We start from the raw sequence: 18004 nt of genomic DNA, 5'->3' as shown, positions 1-18004 counted from the left end.
CTAGGATATAATTTTTTAAAATTAAAATCAAAGTCATTATTCTCAACCACCACACTATCAGTTTCCCTAGCTTCTTAAGGCTTTTGGTAACCTTATGTCATTCCCTCAGCCAAGAAGTGTGAACCCCTACATTAATTTTTAAATATAATTTTATTGTAATTAAGGTTTTGTACTGAGGGAGAGTCATTTCATAATTCAGGTAATGTGTACATTTCTCTTTTGGACAAGGTTACTACTTCTTTTACTTTCTCCCAGTTTTCCACTCCTGTCCCTGCCTACAAGCCATATAGTTCACTGTCCTATTAGTGTATACCAAATGCTATTACTGCATTTGTTCACCCTTCCTCCTCCCTTTCTTTTCTCCTGCCTTTGTCCCCCCACACCTCCCAAAATCAGGGAAAAAATGCACACATGACATCAACAATGGCCAATGGGCTGGGAAGGTGGCTCAGTGGTAGAGTGCTTGCCTTGCATGCATGAGGCCCTGGGTTTGATTCCTCAGCACCACATAAGCAGAAAAAGCGGGAAGTGGTGCTGTAGCTCAAGTGGTAGAGCGCTAGCCTTGAGCTGAAGAGCTGAGGCACAGTGTCCAGGCCCAGAGTTCAGGCCCCACAACCAACCAAAAAAAAATAGCCAAGACTGAGATGGTAGGATACAACGGTAGGATTGATCTAGAGGTTTTGACTGCTGCTGCTGCTCTTGCAGTATTAGCTGAAAACCTTAGTATACTGTTGTTTGCAGTTGAAACTTCTGAAACCCAACAGTGTGATTCATAGATGGTTGTGCTGTAGTCCCTGACCATTATAAGAAGTTTCCTTTGACTATAGCTGGAAGCAACAGTCATCTCTCAGCAGACACCTGTTTAGACAGCAGTTTTACTGATTCATTATCTTGAATTAAGAACACAATTACAGTGGCTTGTCTGGGTCCTGTGACTTTCTGAGCCACAGGTTCCTGACTTATAGTACCAAGCATGGGTTCTCTTCTGTGGAACAGGCATAAGTCCTATTGAAATGTGGTTGTTGTGACAATATGGCACAACCTGCAGGACATGCTACTAGGGAAGCAACATGCAAGGCTAGTAGTCAAGCAGGACCACTGGTGACAACGGACCCCTGGCAGTATCCAGCCCTCCTGCCCTACAAAAATAGTAGCTATTGAGAAAAAGCTTCCAGTTTAGTGCGAGCTTGATTTCTCCTTATTCTATATCCAGAGCATGGATGTCTTTAGCAACAGAGAACTGCAGTAGCAATAACCATAAAGTATGGAGGCAAATCACAGAAAGGTGCGTGGACCCATGGCACTGGGGTTTAAGTACGTGTGCCACTTTCATAGCCATTTGTTATAATGGTCATTCGGATTACATGTCCTGCCAATCCATACTTCTTGGTACTAACCGCCTTGTGTGAAGCAAGCACTCATTGCCTTCCATTTCTTTTTGGACTGTGATTGGCAGGTTGTATACCAAAATGTAGGAGCCTCTTGCCAGATTATGGAATTGAAAAAACAATCACAAGGATGGTGAAAAGGTCCAGAAGACTGGACTACTCATCCTTATGGTTCTTTGGAGTCTAAAAGTTCCAGGAACCTTTCAGTTCTCAATGCACTTGCCTCATGATTTTCTATTAGTTGCCTTTATACATCCCTAATCCTAAACTCAATTTAGAAAGGAATGCAAGGACCCGAGGGAAAAAATCTTTTTCCTGTTTTGGAGCATAAAATCCCAGAAGACTCGTAAGTGTGCAGAGTTCCCACACTCTTATCTCCAGAAAACTACGCTTCCCACAAGGCTTTGGGCCTGGGGAGCCGGAGGTACGCAAGGGAGGGCAACGATGGAAGAGAGGCGGAGTCTAGAGAAGCTAGTTGGTGAAGTCTACTGTTTGAAGCCGCAGGGGTGAAGTAGGCGGGGCGTGAGCAAAATTCACTTTTTGATTGGTCAGAACTAGAAAGGTTCCACACGTGATTGGTACGGCCCTCAGGGCCTTAGGCTGCACGGCTGGCGCTTGAATTTCCCGGGCCCGGAGCGCGGGGCCCGCTGGGAGGGCGCCGGGACGGTTACCCACGGGGCTGGCAGGGGTCGCGAGTGCGCTTCGTCATGCAGAGCACAGACCTGGGCAACAAGGAGAGCGGCAAGATATGGCACCGCAAGCCCTCTCCGGCCAGTCGGGACGGGTAAAGGCCGCGGCGCGAGGGCGGAGGCCGCGTCTGGGAAGGGGGTGCGGGGCTCGGGGTCGGGCTGTGACCCTGCGGGGTGTCGCTCCGGTGCGGCCTCGGGGGTGGGGGGGAGGCAGGCGGCCGGAGGATCGCAGCCTCCCCACGCGCGCGCGCGGGCGGGCCGCAGAGTCAGGGGAGGAGCTGGCCATTAGTCCCGCGCCGCTCTTCGCTTTGCTGCGGGTTCTCGGCCCTCTTTAAAAGGCTCGGCCTTTTCAAGGTGTGACCTTGATGGAAGCCTCCGCCCCCCAGTGCGCGTGGCCGGAGATGGCCCTGCGCGTCACCGCATCGCCTGGAGGGGGGGCGGGGGGAGAGGGAAGAGATGCTCTTGTTTTCTGTTAACAAAGTGTAAATGTTTACTCCTTTATAGGCCCAAAGGAGCGGTGCTAGACTTGTTCACGACACTGTCAGTTCTCTTGCTAGACTTGTTCACGACACTGTCAGTTCTCTTCCTAAGCACGGATGCTGCCCCATCCACGCCACTGAATACACGTTCTTGTCTGGGCGCCTGTAATCTTAGCTCCTCAGGAGGCTGGGATTTGAGGATCGCAGTTCAAAGCCAGCCGGGGCAGAACAGTCCCTGTGACACTCTTATCTCCAATTAACTACTCAAAAAACTGGAAGTGGCTCTGTGGCTCAAGTGGTAGAAGGATAGCCTTGAGCACCAAGAGGTTCAGAGACAGTGCCCACGCCCTGAGTTCAGGTTCTAGCACCACACACACACACACACAAACACAAATTCACACTCACACACACACAAAGCAATGTGAAAAGTATATTTTCCTTAATGAGTCTAAATTGTTTAAAAAATATTTATATTATGAATTTTTTTCTGTGTTGCTGGAGGGTCCGAACAACCTGGGGCCTTACACATACAAGGCGCGTGTTCTACCACTGAGCACCATCTAGCTCACTTCAGCGCACTTTAATGAGAAGGAAATTTCTAATATTAAAATTCAAAACAAAATTGTTCTAATTAAAAATGCATTGCAATGAAGACTAGTTTTTTTTTCTGGTCTTCAGGAACAGAATAAACACATAGGCATTATTCTAAGGAGTTATTTTGTGCCACAAATTCCATAAACAGGTTTTTTCCTCCCAGCAAATACATAGTACAGGATCCTCCTCTCAAATAAATTAACTTTAGAGGAAAGGGGAGGAAAAAGCAGTAACTTCAGACAAATAGGCCTATGTGTGTGTCTATAAATAGAAATGAACTTAGAGCTCTGCACTTACTAGTCTAGTTCTACAACTTGAGCCATGCCCTACCCATTTTTATTTTTTTGGATAAAGCCATGTTTGCAGAGCTGGGAAGGTGGCTCAGTGGTAGAGTGCTTGCCTTGCGTGCATGAGGCCCTGGGTTCGATTCCTCAGCACTACATAAGCAGGAAAAAAAAAGCCGGAAGTGGCGCTGTGACTCAAGTGGTAGAGCACTAGCCTTGAGCTGAAGAGCTGAGGGACAGCACCCAGGCCCCACGACTGGACCCAAAAAATGAATAATAAAGCCATGGTTTGCTAGGGGTCTGGCCTCCAGCCTACTTCTGCCTCCCTTGTAGCTGAGATTATAAGGTGCACCACCACTCTAGGTCTATGTGAATACTGTAATAAAGTTTGAAACAGTAGTATGAAAGTAGTATGTATACACAAATATGTACACAAATACAAGACAGTAGAAAGAAGGTGGGGAGAATAACTCATATTCCTTTTATACATGGCTGCTATTCAGATGTGTTCACCTTTTTTTCCCTATATGTACATTTTTTCTTTTCAATGTGTGTTTGTACATTTGTTTGTATACATGTGCCACTTGTTTAAAACCTAAAATTAGAATGATTTCTTTTTATATAACTTGTTAAAGTATTCTTTGTAGGGGCTGGGAAGGTGGCTCAGTGATAGAGCGCTTGACTTGCACGCTCGAGGCCCTGGGTTGATTCCTCAGCACCACATAAGAAAAGAGAAAAAAGCTGGAAGTGGTGCTGTGGCTCAAGTGGTAGAGCGCTAGCCTTGAGCTGAAGAGCTGAGGGACAGTGCTCAGGCCCAGAGTTCAGGCCCAACGACCAGACCCAAAAGAAAAAAAAAGTATTCTTTGTAGTTCTATAGGGTATTGAAAGTTCCTAAATCTTTTCAGTAGAGCTGTAATTCATGTGGGTTTTAAAAGAAAGACTTAAAGCATTCATTTATTCAGAGGGCATGGTCTGGGTACTTCTGCATTGTAGGTCAGGTGCAGAGGCTAAGCACTGGGTTACAGTAACCAGCAAGCTCTGGTCCCTGTCCTTACACAGCATCTTCTTTATTCATTTTTGAATAAATTTTATATCACAACAACAATCTGACACAGTATTGTTGGCCTTTCAAGCAATCATACATAGTTCATAGATGTTGATACATTTATTTTTTTGTCTTTTACTTACTACTTTACTTACTAAACTGTAAGTTCGCGTGTGCAGTAGAACACGTCTCCCACCTTGTCAGAGTCTGACATAAAGTTTCAAGCACTTGAAGAAATGAACAGTAGCTACTTTCATAAGAATAATTTTCTGAACTGTTTCCAAAAACGCTTGTAAAACCGATTGTATGGAAGAGAAGGAATATCAATAGGAGAGGAGGGGAAGAATAGGCAGAAAGCCTTCAAATATTGGAAATATCTCCTATAAATGCTATATTTCACATATAAAATAATAGTTGATGTAGAACTTACTAATATCTAGTTTCTTGTTTTATTTTGACAGAGTTATAGTGAACATCATTCACAGTACTTCTGATTACCATCCAAAAGTTTTGCGATTTTTGAGTGTGGCTTTTGATGGCTCAGGTGATTGCTTAATTGCTGGAGACCATCAAGGAAATATCTATGTTTTTGACTTATATGGAAACAGGTAAGCAGATGTGGGATTTTTGGTTTGTTTTTATAATACCTTGTTTAATAACTTAATTCCTTGGCTCCTTGCTATTCATTATGCATTCAGAAAGCTTTATTAGTTTTAGGTCCCTTAGAAAACAATGCTGAAGGAAGAAGATAGGAAAATAATAGAAATATATTGTTCAGTTTTGGGGATTTTGGTGAGAATTTAAAGTGCTGGTTCTCACAGTGTCTCTAGTAGCTTGTTTTGTCTTAAATTTTCTTTCTTTCTTTCTTTCTTTTTTTTTTTAAATCAGTTATGAGGCTTGGAACTCTGGGCCTTGGTGCTGTCCCTCAGCTCTTCATCTCAAGGCTAGCACTCTACCACTTGAGCCACAGCGCCACTTCTGGTTTTTTGATGGTTTATTGGAAATAAGAGTCTCACAGACCTTCCTCCTAGGCTGGCTTTGGATTGTGGTCCTCAGATATCAGCCTCCTTTGAGCTAGGATTCAGGCATGAGTCACCGGTGCCTGACTTAAATTAAAATTTAATATTGCTAATTTATTTGTTCATCTCTGGTATTACACTAAGCAATTTAGAACAAACATATTTACCTTTGAGCATTCCTACAGTATACTAAATCCAAGAATTTTTTTTTTTTGGGGGGGGTCCGGTTGTGGGGCCTGAACTCTGGGCCTGGGTGCTGTCCCTCAGCTCTTCAGCTCAAGGCTAGCGCTCTACCACTTGAGCCACAGTGACACTTCTGGCTTTTTTTTTTTCTTTTTGCTTATGTGGTGCTGAGGAATCGAACTCAGGGCCTCAGGCATGCAAGGCAAGCGCTCTACCACTGAGCCACCTTCCCAGCTCTAAATCCAAGAATTTTAAAGAACTTGTCTCTACTCTTCTTCCTCATCTGTTCCCATGTAGAAGAATTTAGTCGTTAAGCAGTTCAGTGGGACTGATTAGGTAGGTGTCCATGCTGCAGGACTAGGAATGAGGGAGCACTGCAGCAAGAGTGGGATTGTCTATGTGTGGGCTGTGCCAATGATGGGAGGTTTGGTCAAATAAGTAAATATATCAGGGAGAATGAAGCCACATTTCGCACTATTGGAAAAGAAGCTTACATGTGTATATATTTTAGGTCTAGATTCCACAAAACATGCGATACTTTTTTTTAAAACTTGGCTCATCTCATGCAATATGCTCCCCAGTTCAATTTGTTTTACTACAAATAACAGTTTCATTATTCTTTATGATGGAGTGAAATTTTATGATATACACACCATATTTTCTTATTTATTGGTTCTTGGGCACTTCAATCAATTCCACAGTTTACCCATTGTAAACAGGGCTATAATAAACATAGGTATGCAGGTTTACATATGTATATTGCAATGTATGTTATATTGTTACAATGTATATTGATTTACACTCATTCAGACATATACCCAAGAGTGGTATGGTGGGGGTCATAAGATTGATCTATTTTTGGGGCTGGGAAGGTGGTTCAGTGGTAGAGCACTTGCCTTGCATGCATGAGGCCCTGGGTTCAATTCCTCAGCACCACATAAGCAAAAAGAAAAAAGCCGGAAGTGGTGCTGTGGCTCAAGTGGTAGGGCACTAGCCTTGAGCTGAAGAGCTGAGGGACAGCGCCCAGGCCCAGAGTTCAGGCACCATGACTGGCAAAAAAAAAAAAAAAAGGTTGATCTATTTTTAGTTTTTTGAGAAACCTTTGCTGATTTTCTAAGCTTTAACTTACATTCCCTCCCAGCATTTGTTGTTGTTTGTTTTCTTGATAATTAACATTCTAACAAGGGTGAGATAGAATCACACTGTGTAGTTTTAATTTGCAGTTCCTTTATGGCTAAGGATGGTGAACATTGCTTTATATATTTATTAGCCATTTGTTATTTCTTTTTCTGAAAACTAATTGGTTCATTTACTCATTTATTAATTAGGCTATTTATTCATTTACTGTTTAGTTTGTTGAGCTCTTTGTATATTCTGCATGTTAATTGTTCATGAGTTGAATAGCTGCTAAGATTTTCTTCTATTCTGTGGGTAGTCTGTTTTGGAAAATGTTTCTTTGTTGTTGTTGGTCATGGGGCTTGAACTCAGGGCCTTGGTGCTATCCCTGAGCTTTTTCACTCAAGGCTAGCCCTCTGTCACTTTGAGCCACAACACCACTTCTGGTTTTCTGGTGGTTAATTGGAAATAAGAGTCTCATGGACTTTTTCCTGTCCGAGGCTGGCTTCCAAACGCAGTCCTCAGATCTTAGCCTCCTGAGTAGCTAGGATTACAGGTGGGAGTCATCAAGCACCAAGCTTAGAAAGTTTCTTTTGCTGTGCAGAAACTTTAATTTCCTACAGTTACGTTTTTCAGTTTTTGCTCTGGTTTTCTGAGCAATTGGGGTCTTAGTTCAGAAAATAATTCCCTGTGCTTGTATCTCCCAGAATTTTTCCCCTTTTTTTCTGGTAATATTTTCAGATCCTATAGTATCTTCTTAGTATTTTCTTTTCTTTTTTTTTTTTTTTGCAAATTCTTTATTGTGATTAAGTGATTACATAATTTCACAAATTTCACAGTATTGTGGGATAGTGATGCTTAAAGTCATAAACACATTCTAACTTTCATGGGGCAAATTGTCTATCATGGTCTATAAAGTTTATGAGTTCTATGAGCTTTGACAATAGTTATTCTATATCGGATGATATGTACGTTTTACATAGCATCAGCTGTTCCCTCTTTCCCACTTGTTCCCTTCCTCCCATTGCTGCCATTGAGTTGCTTAGTTTGTTTTGGTCAATGTCCAGTGCAGCTAATGGGTCCCGCTGTTGTATGTTTTTCCCTGATTCCCTCTAGTTCTGTGTCCTCCTCCTAGTTTCCCTCCAGTGTGCACATATATACCATATATGTGATCAGCAACATGGGGTTATTTAGTAGTGATTCGACCAGATGAGTGGAGGTCCTTTGTTTCTCAGGTCTTGTTAACTTTGTTGTTGAAAGTATCTACTTCTTAAAATTGTTTTGTTTATTGAGATGGAATATTCTGCAACACAGCTGAGCTGAGCAGGAAGTGACCCAAGGAAGACTGGAAATCAGACAGGTGATAAGGCCCACTCTGCTAGGAACCTCAGTGTCAGTGATGTCTTTTCAATTGTCTTTTTACCAAAGGACTTTTTAAACAAAATCTTGGGCTTCCTTCTATATTCCAAATGCTCTCATAGAGTTTCTGATAACCATTAGCTGCTACCTGTGGCTCTTGAGCACTTGAAAGGTAGGTAGTCCAAACTGAGATACAGTATGTATGTGTATAACAAAAATATACTATGAATTTAAAAGAGTATGAGAAAATGTAAAATTCAATTAAATATTAGAATAATAACTTAGAGATATACTAAGTTAATAAGACTTTGCTGATAAAGCAATAGAGAGCTGAATTCTGTGTATATAATATATAGACATCTGAATCATGATAAAACCTTTGGTGTAATTAAAGCATTGAATAAAAAGCCAGGCACTGGTGGTTAATGCCTGTAATCCTAGCTACTCAGGAGGCTGAGATCTGAAGATTGTGGTTCAGAGCTAGCCTGGGCAGGAAAGTCTATGAGAGTAATCTGCAGTTAACCACCAGAAAACCAGAAGTGGCACTGTGGCTCAAAGTGGTAGAGTGCTAGCCTTGAGTAAAAGAGCTCATGGACAATGTCCAAGCCTGGAGATCAAGCCCTATGACCAAAAATTAAAAGTATGGCTAGGCACCTGTGGCTCACCCTATAATCCTAGCTACTACTAGGAGGCTGAGACCTTGGAGATCACAGTTTGAAGCCAGCCCAGACAAGAAAGTCTATGAGACTCTTATCTGCAGTTAACCACCAAAAAGCCAGAAGTGGAGATGTGGCTCAAGTGGTAGAGTACTAGCCTTGAGTAAAAAAGGTCAGGGAGGGACTGGGAAGGTAGCTCAGTGGTAGAGTGCTTGCCTTGCATGCATGAGGCCCTGGGTTCGATTTCTTAGCACCACATAAGCAGAAAAGGTCCGAAGTGGTACTGTGACTCAAGTGGTAGAGTGCTAGACTTGAGCTGAAGAGCTAAGGGCCAGCACCCAGGCCCAGAGTTCAGGCCCCACAACTGACAAAAAAAAAAAAAAAAGGTCAGGGAATATGCTCAGGCCTCCAGTTCAAGCCTCAGGATGACATCCACACACAAAAATGACAGGAAAGTAAAAAAGGCTCCGTTGAGGGGACTTACCAGTGGGAAGGAGGAATACATTTAAAGATGAATATGTTGGAGGTAGTTTGTTTGAATGCAAGAAAATGAAACACTGAAAGCAGTTGAAAATAGGAAGGATTAAAAGGGAGAGGGGATGAGGTTGATTGAGATTTTATGTATGCAAGTGTGGAAATGTTACAATGAAACCTTCCTTATATAACTAATTTATGCTAATTAAATATTTGTATGTATTGTGATGCTGCTCCTAGTGCTTGTAGAACTGAGGCTAGAATTTAGGTCCTCACACTCTTGCTTAGTTTTTTCACTCAAAGCTGGCTCTCTACCACTTGAGCTGTACCTTCACTTCCAGCTTTGTGCTGGTTAATTTGAGATAAGAGTCTTTGGATTTGTCTGCCTGGCCTGGTTTTGAACCTCAATCCTCAAATCTCAGCCTTTGGATTAGATAGGATTACAGGTGTGAGCTACCAGAGCCTGGCTTTTCACCTTTTTGTTGTTGTTGTTGGTAGTGGGGCTTGAACTCTGGGCCTGAGCGTTGTCCCTCAGCTCTTCAGCTCAAAGCTAGTACTCTGCCACTTGAACTACAGTGTCACTTCCGGTTTTCTGGTGGTTATTTGGAGATAAGAGTCTCACAGACTTTCCTCCCCAGGCTGGCTTTGAACCACGATCCTCACTCAGATCTCATCCTCCTGAGTAGCTAGGATTACAGGCGTGAGCCACGAGCACTTTGCTTTGGCTTTTCACTTTTTGAATGTAGCTCTAGAATTTTTTAAATTATACATGTGACTATTTTATATTCCTTATGAACAGTATAGCTCTACATGTTTTATTACTTGAATTGAGACATTATACTTTTTACCCTCAAACTTGTTTTCTTTTGTGTAAGCTCAAAGCTTAGTTTTGTTGTTTTTTTATACTCTAGATATAGGCAAATTTCTCTACTAAATGGTCAACATATATTATTTAATTATATCACTTCTTCAGATTCCTATTCTTGCCTTCATTTCACATGTGAGAAATTTCCCAGTTCTTCTCTCTTGCACGCTTATTTAATGCATTCCAAGTCTTTAAATTCTGAAACTTCTGTTTATCTTTTCATTATGAACCCGTATCTCTGGTTGAGACTCTTAGCTTAGTGACCTCCCTTTGTTCCTTGCCTTTCTTTCTGTCCATTTATGTTGCTGTCAAAATCATCTTCCTAAAACATATGCCTAATCGTAATTCTTACATTCTAAAACTTTCCCATCGGCTTTCTAATTTTTAAAAGTAAAATCCTTCCTTAATATGGCTCCTAGCATCTTTTATCATCTGTTTTTGGCCTGTCAAAGTGGTAGCTCGTTTTTAGGGGAATTATTTTATTTTTTATGATCAGAGTAAACTTTAAGATCATTGGTAGAATTTCCAATACTAATAACAGTAATCTCTTAATAGGTTTAATCTTGTTCAGCGAACAGCACAAGCTTGCACAGCTCTGGCCTTTAATCTTCGTCGAAAGTCTGAATTCCTTGTGGCATTAGCTGATTATTCTATTAAATGTTTTGATACAGGTAAATGTTCTCTTATTTGTCTTTTGAATTGTTTTTCTTTGACAGTACTGACCCCCCTTTGACCCCCACATACCTTCACTCCTCTTAAGTGTGTTTGAAGCAGAGTAATATAGACTATAAGGAGCTTTGTACAGTTTGAAACATTGGTGGCCACATACATGGCTGCCTTCACATCAGACAGAGCCAGAAGCTTGTGGATCCAAGGACCATCCTTGCTTCAGATTGTCTGTTTACCATTTCAGGTTCGCTACTAACTTCAGGTTCAATAATTCACTAGAACACTCACAACTGTGGAAAGCATTATATATATGTGATGAGTGTAAAATAGCAGAAGGATATAAATCAAGAGCCAGCCATAGGAGATACAAAGCGTTGAATCAAGCTTTCTTCATCTTCTCTGCCATTTCGTGCCTCCTCATAGCATCCTTTGAATTCTTACTCTTCTGCTTTCCTCCATTCCATACTACAGCAACTTCTGTTGACATCAGAAAAGGTCATCTGATTTCATTTCATAGAACAAGGGCTTTTAAAATTATAATACTGGATTAAAAAGTAATATAAATGTAGCCTTGTGAAAAGTTGCTATTATCATCCTTATTTTTTCTCATTTCACTCAAAGCAGATGAGCAATAATCATTAACTAATTCCAGACTCCAGGCTGGTATTTAGAAGTTACAACTATTTCCCTAAGAAATTTGTTCCTTTATCTAGAGTTCAGACCTACTTTGTATCTTAAAATTTCTCACATTTATGTCTTGCTTTCTGACTTTTTAATTACATATTTTTTTTCTTTTTTTTTTTTTTTGTACCAGTCTTGGGACTTGAACTCAGTGCTTGCACTGCCCCTGAGCTTTGTTGCTCAAGGCTAGTGCTCTATCACTTGAGCCACAGCTTCACTTCTTGCTTTTTGATGGTCAATTGAAGATAAGAGTCTCATGGCTGACTTTGAACTTCATTCCTCATAAGGCATAAGCCACCTAACCTCAGCATTGATTCTATCTTTTGGGGGGAAGAATTCTGATTATAAAAGTGAAACATGTTATAGGAAACTTGGAAACATGGAAAAATGTTAAGATAAAAAGTTATATATAGGGGCTGGGAAGGTGGCTCAGTGGTAGAGCACTTGCCTTGCATGCCTGAGGCCCTGGGTTCGATTCCTCAGCACCACATAAGCAAAAAAGAAAAAAGCCGGAAGTGGCGCTGTGTCTCAAGTGGTAGAGCGTTAGCCTTGAGCTGAAGAGCTGAGGGACAGTGCCCAGGCCCAGAGTTCAGGCCCCACGACCGACCCAAAAAAACAACAACAACAAAAAAAAGTTACATATAATATTACTACCTAATGAAAGTTACCATGAATAGCTTCTATTTGTTATTATTACTGTACAAAGGGGTTATAATTCCTTAAGTGAGGTTATGAGTATAATACTTGCTGGACAGTGTCACCCTTTCCTTTGTTGTCTCTCATTTTCCCCCCTTCATGAGTAGTTTTTGGTGGTGTTTTCTCTGTGAAGCTATTTTTTTTTTCTTTTTTGTCAGTCGTGGGGCCCGAACTCTGGACCTGGATGCTGTCCCTCAGCTCTTCAGTTCAAGGCTAGTGCTCTACCACTTGAGCCACAGCGCCACTTCCAGTTTTCTATTGGTTTATTGGAGATAAGAGTCTCACAGACAACTTTCCTGCCCAAGCTGGCTTTGAACTGTGATCCTCCGATCTCATCCACCTGAGTAGCTGGGATTACAGGCATGAGCCATCGGCACTTGGCTGTGAGACTGTTTTCTCTGCACATATATACACAAACACATACACAATACTTCAGAACAAATTTTTTACCTTTTTTTTGAGACAAGGGCTAGTCCAGACTGGCTTTGAACTCACTATACTCCTGCCTCAGCCTTCTAAGTACTAGTATTACATGTTTGTTCCTCTATGCCAAGCTCAGAATCAATTTGTAAAATTGAATTCGTTGTCCTTTTATAAATACTACTATTTCTGTTTTTCCTTGTGTGTTACTTACATGAGTTACCAGCAACACCATCTGTTTATATAACTAAACTAGACCACTAGAGTTGTTGTTGGTACTTGGGTTTGAGGCCTTGTACTTGATTGACATGCATTCTACCACTTGACCCACTCCTCTAGCCAATCACTGGAGTCTTGCCTGTTTTATTTTTATTTTTATATTTTTGTTTTATGATGAAGTAGTTGTTCTAGAAGTTACAATTCTGTAAGTCCAGTTATGAATACCATACATACATCTTGATCCATGTCACCCTTTGCTCTCCCCACCATATCCCTCCTCCTGTGCCTACCCTCAGGTTACATAGTTCAGTTTTTATATCTGGAGTCTTTACTCTTTTATCTTAATACATTGAGTCAATCTCCAAGCTAAGTCTTTTGATATTTATTTCTTTTTAATGGCTTTAAATGTGTTTCTTCATTGACATTTTCTTAGTTTAAACATTTATCTCCTGCCTGGATTATTACAGCAACATGAAAATTAGTTTCCTTGTCCAATCTCTTCCCTTTTTCCAGTATTTCTACCATACGATGGATTCTCAGTGTTCTTTGTATAATATAGACTAATATAGACAAATATAGTTCTACATAAAATTATTACCCATAATACTGAGACTCCCTAGTGTCACATTTGAGGATATACTTAAATCCTCTGTAGGTTTCATCTTGATATTTCCACAGTACCTGTCACTAGTACATCCATGGTGCACGTTATCAGCTAGCCACAGGTTTCCATCAGTTGCTTCAGTTTATGGGTAATGCTTATGCATAGTGTTACTCAGAGATGAGAGAGGTTTACTTGTGTGATAACTTTTACTTTTGCCACAGTCACCAAGGAGCTGGTTAGCTGGATGAGAGGACACGATTCATCGATATTTTCGATCTCTGTGCATGCATCAGGGAGATACGCCATCACGACTTCTTCTGATACAGCACAACTGTGGGACTTGGATACCTTTCAGCGGAAAAGGAAGCTGAATATTCGCCAGTCTGTGGGTATTCAGAAGGTCAGTAACGGAGGATATCTTGGCTTATTCTGTATCTTGGGTTAGTTTCTTGGTCAGCAGGATTTCAAGATGATAGAATAGTGATAGTGCATGTTGCCTCACATAGCTATGGTCTCATAACTCAGGAAAAGACAAAGTGGCCAACTTGATTAACTGTGTTACCTACAACATTTTGTTTTTAAAGTATTGAGCATTTTATTTTCCTTTTAATGTTACAGCTATGAAACTTTTAACTCTCATAACATGATCAGTTTTTTCATTTTGTTAACTCCTCCCCCAAATTTTGTAACTCATAACATGATCAGTTTTTTTCATTTTGTTTAACTCCTCCCCCCCAGTTTTGTTATAAGTTCAAACATATTGCAGATATGTAAGAATTTAAAGTGAACACATGTACACTCACCTTGTAGTCTATGATTAGGTTGTTAACTATACAATCCTTTACTGTACCTTACATGTTAAGTCCTACATTATGTGCATTTATGCTTTTATGCCTCTGTTCATTGTGTGTTTTCAAGTAATCATAAGCATCAGTGTACTTCCCCTTAAATACTTAAAGCTATGTTTAATTGACTATAGCTTAACATTTGTTATTGTGAGGTTTATATATATAAATGTCTTAAGTAGATATATATATATATATGTGTGTGTGTATATATATAGACACAAGTATACACATATATGTATTTTATATAAACATATATGTGGTTATACCTGCACGCACACTGTTCTTAAAATGATTCAAGTCTTAAGTATTCATGTTAAGTTTGTTAAATATTACTGGTGCCTCACCTGTATAACCTGGCACATCCTATCATTCCCATCACTCCAAAATCTTCCCTTGTGTCCTTCTTGGATAGGCACCCTGCTGATGTTTTCTACTATAGATTTTGCCTGTTCTAAAATTTCATACAATTTTTTGGCCTATTTAATGATAGCTTATAGTTTTTGATATTTGTCTATATTGTATGTATCAGAAAAGTTACACCTTTTATTATAGATTAGTATTATATATGTTGTTTATATATATATATCTATTGTGTATATATATATATATATATATATACACACACACACATACATATATATATATATATAAATATACCTTTTTAAAAAATATCCATTTCTGGGCTGGGAAAGTGGCTCAGTGGTAGAGCACTTGCCTTGCATGCTCGAGGCCCTGGGTTCAATTCCTCAGCACCATATAAGCAAAAAGCCAGAAGTGGCGCTGTGGCTCAAGTGGTAGAGCGCTAGCCTTGAGCTGAAGAGCTGAGGGACAGCGCCCAGGCCCAGAGTTCCGGCCCCACAACCGGACCCAAAAAAAAAAAAAAAAAAAAAATATCCATTTCTTTTACTTTTTTTCTGTTAGCTAAATACTACTTTCAGAAGTATCTGGGTCTCCCATATAATTAATTACTTTGCTTTAAGTTATACTATATACTTGCTATTGCTTTTAATTTCTTGGTTATTAATATGAACAGCTAGTAATGCATGTAAACCAAAAATTTATTTTGTAGTCTCCCTGAGAAATCCCAGAGTTGTTTAGTGTGCCTTTAGTAATTAAAAAGAAGATAAATGTTGTAGCTAGCTTATTCATTAGGGGTTTAGACCAAATGTCTTAGTAGGTCTTTTTTTAAAATTGCTTTAGCACTTAAATTGAATTTTAAATTTGTTTCAAAGAAAGACTATTGGGAGTTGAATCCACAATGGAAGTAGTTATGAAACAATGACCTAGGAACCATCTGTTCTTTTACAATGAAATTAAAATTGTATATACTGGGTAGTCACAAATGCTAATCTTGCTTGGTCGTTTAGACATTTTAGTTTAAAAAGATGGATGACTAAATATTAGCAGTATAAGAATAAAATTAAATATATTGGTCTAAAATAATAAAGTGCCATAGTCTAATTACCAGAAAAATTTTAAGGGAGCAGATAGTAAATTTTTTTGGCCAGGTAGGCCCACAGTAAAATTATATAACCATCTAATTATTTTTTGACATTTAGGTCCTGAGCTATGCAAAATTTGGAGGTAGGCTACATAGTTATCACTTCTGGCTTACACTATTGAAAATAAAAAAACAGATATAACCTAATCTTAAAGTAAAACCTTAATTCAGCCAGGCACCGGTGGCTTATGCCTGTAATCCTAGCTACTCAGGAGGCTGAGATCTGAGGATCATGGTTCAAAGCCAGCCTGGGCAAGGAAAGTCCATGAGACTCTTATCTCCAAAAAACCACTAGAAAACTTGAAGTGGCTCGGTGGCTCAAGCAGGTAGAGCACTCGCCTTGAGCTGAAGAGCTGAGGGATAGCACCCAAGTCCAGAGTTCAAGCCCCACGACTGACCAAAAAAAAAAAAAGGTAAAACCGTAATTCTTATTAAGTTTTATTAAGTTTTTTTCTATTTTGTCTACTCAGGATTGAATCTGCAGCCTGGTACATTCTAGGCAAGCATTTTGTCTGTTGAGCCATACCTCGAGCCCTTTGTTGCTTTCCTTGTTTGATTTGGGTCTCATTTTTTGCCTGAGCTAGTCTGGACTGCAACCCACTTATTACTTCTGCTTAGCTATGAAGATAGATACACAATACCATGCCCACATTTCTTTTTTAATTGATAAAAATGGGGTTGTGAACTTTTGCCTGTGTTATCCTCAAACCAATTTCTTCCCAATCTCAGCCTCCTAAGTAGCTAGAATTATGGGCATAAACCATCACACCTACTGGCTTTTGTTATTTTAAAGACAGTCTAACTGGTAGAGTGGGCCAAATGGTAGAACATTTTTCTAGCAAGTGCAAGGCCCTGAGTTCAAACCCCAGTGCTGCCCAATAACATCAACAGAAAACAGGTTTTACTTTTTGTCCAGTTCCACCTAGACCATGATCCTCCTAGTGGGATTCCCACATAGAAGGGATAGCAGGCTTATGTACCAGACCCAGCTTTTTATTAGTTGTGATAGGATTTATCAAATGTTCTGCCTATACTGCCTCCTGCTCTCTACCTCCCTTAAACCTAGGATTACAGCTATGCCTTGCAACAGCTAGCATTTTATGAAGTTATTTTTGAGCTTAAATCATCCTAAGAGATACATACTGTTTTCTGCCTTTTACAAGAGAGGAAATCAAAGTTCAGAAACAATGAGTAACGTGTCCAGTGTCACAATAGCTTATAAAATAGCTGTACTTTGAATCTAACCTGTTCGACTATAGAGCAGTTCCATCACACCATACCAAATCGGTTGCATACCTCTTCAAATGAGCACATGTTGATGCTTCTGTTGGTGATTATTGGCAGGATATGCAGTTCTTCAGTTAGGGTTTTGAGGATTGATTTTGGGATTTGTATTTACCGTGGTTCAACATTCATGAGAAAGGGCTCTGGGTGTGAATGAACTCAAGTCATTCTCTACATGCAGTGAGCACTTCCTGACTTTCTGCTGAATTGTACGTTTGGCTCACATCCTAATATTACTATCTTGAACTCTTTCAACTTTTTTACTTTTTGCTTGGTGATAGTTGCTAGCTTTTGCTTTTCAGTATTATACAACCAATATCAACTATGATATTGATAAGCTTCTGAACAGGTAGAACTCTAAACTTTGATCAGAGTTCACCCACTCTCTCAGCTGAGTGGGGAAGTACTGGCTTGGATATGGTTTGAGTTGTGCCAAAAGTTTGGTTCTCCATGTGGCTACATTAGGAGGTAGTGGAACCTTAAAAAGTAGAGCCTAGTAGAAAACGAGGGGTCCATCCTTGGAAAAGGTTATTGTAGGCCTCAGGGACCCTGTGAGAAGGGAGAAGAGACTGGAAAGAGATGGCAGGAGCTTTACCCCTGAATCTCTGTGGCTTCCTGCCTCATGTGATACTTCCCACCCCACACCCTGCCACTATGACACCATCACTCAGCAGACACAAGCACTGCTCTGAGACCTCGACAACCCTGAGCAAAATATACCTCTTTTTTTACAGACCACCTAGTCTCAAGTATTTTGTTATAGCACCAGAAAATTGACTAAAATTTAAGCCTTTCTTTTTTTTTTTGTCGGTTGTGGGGCTTGAACTCTGGGCCTGGGCACTGTCCCTCAGCTCTTTAGCTCAAAGCTAGTGCTCTACCACTTGAGCTACAGCGTCACTTCCAGTTTTCTGGTGGTTTATTGGAGATAAGA

The 18004-nt window shown here is 40.2% G+C and overlaps 1 protein-coding gene across 9 annotated transcripts in view; it reads left to right on the top strand.

The window, feature by feature from the left end:
- Positions 1 to 2018: 2018 nt before the first annotated feature.
- Positions 2019 to 18004, top strand: part of Tbc1d31 (TBC1 domain family member 31) — a 62840-nt gene continuing 46854 nt past the window's right edge. For 5 of the 9 annotated variants that reach the window (XM_042673133.1, XM_042673132.1, XM_042673134.1 and 2 more), the window contains exons 1-4: positions 2019 to 2172; positions 4941 to 5087; positions 10707 to 10822; positions 13662 to 13840. In XM_042673133.1, the coding sequence (XP_042529067.1) occupies positions 2096 to 2172; positions 4941 to 5087; positions 10707 to 10822; positions 13662 to 13840 (519 nt within the window). In that variant the 5' untranslated portion in view covers positions 2019 to 2095. Of the gene's footprint in view, positions 2173 to 4940; positions 5088 to 10706; positions 10823 to 13661; positions 13841 to 18004 lie in introns of those variants that run through there. The other 4 variants (XM_042673138.1, XM_042673137.1, XM_042673136.1 and 1 more) reach the window with 2 other exon arrangements.

This window comes from Dipodomys spectabilis, unplaced genomic scaffold, assembly GCF_019054845.1.
Source record: "Dipodomys spectabilis isolate Male_0828 unplaced genomic scaffold, ASM1905484v1 ptg000783l, whole genome shotgun sequence".
NCBI classification, from domain to species: Eukaryota; Metazoa; Chordata; class Mammalia; order Rodentia; family Heteromyidae; genus Dipodomys; species Dipodomys spectabilis.
The sequence above is the reverse complement of the archived record's forward strand: the minus strand, read 5'-3'. Positions and strand labels throughout refer to the sequence as shown.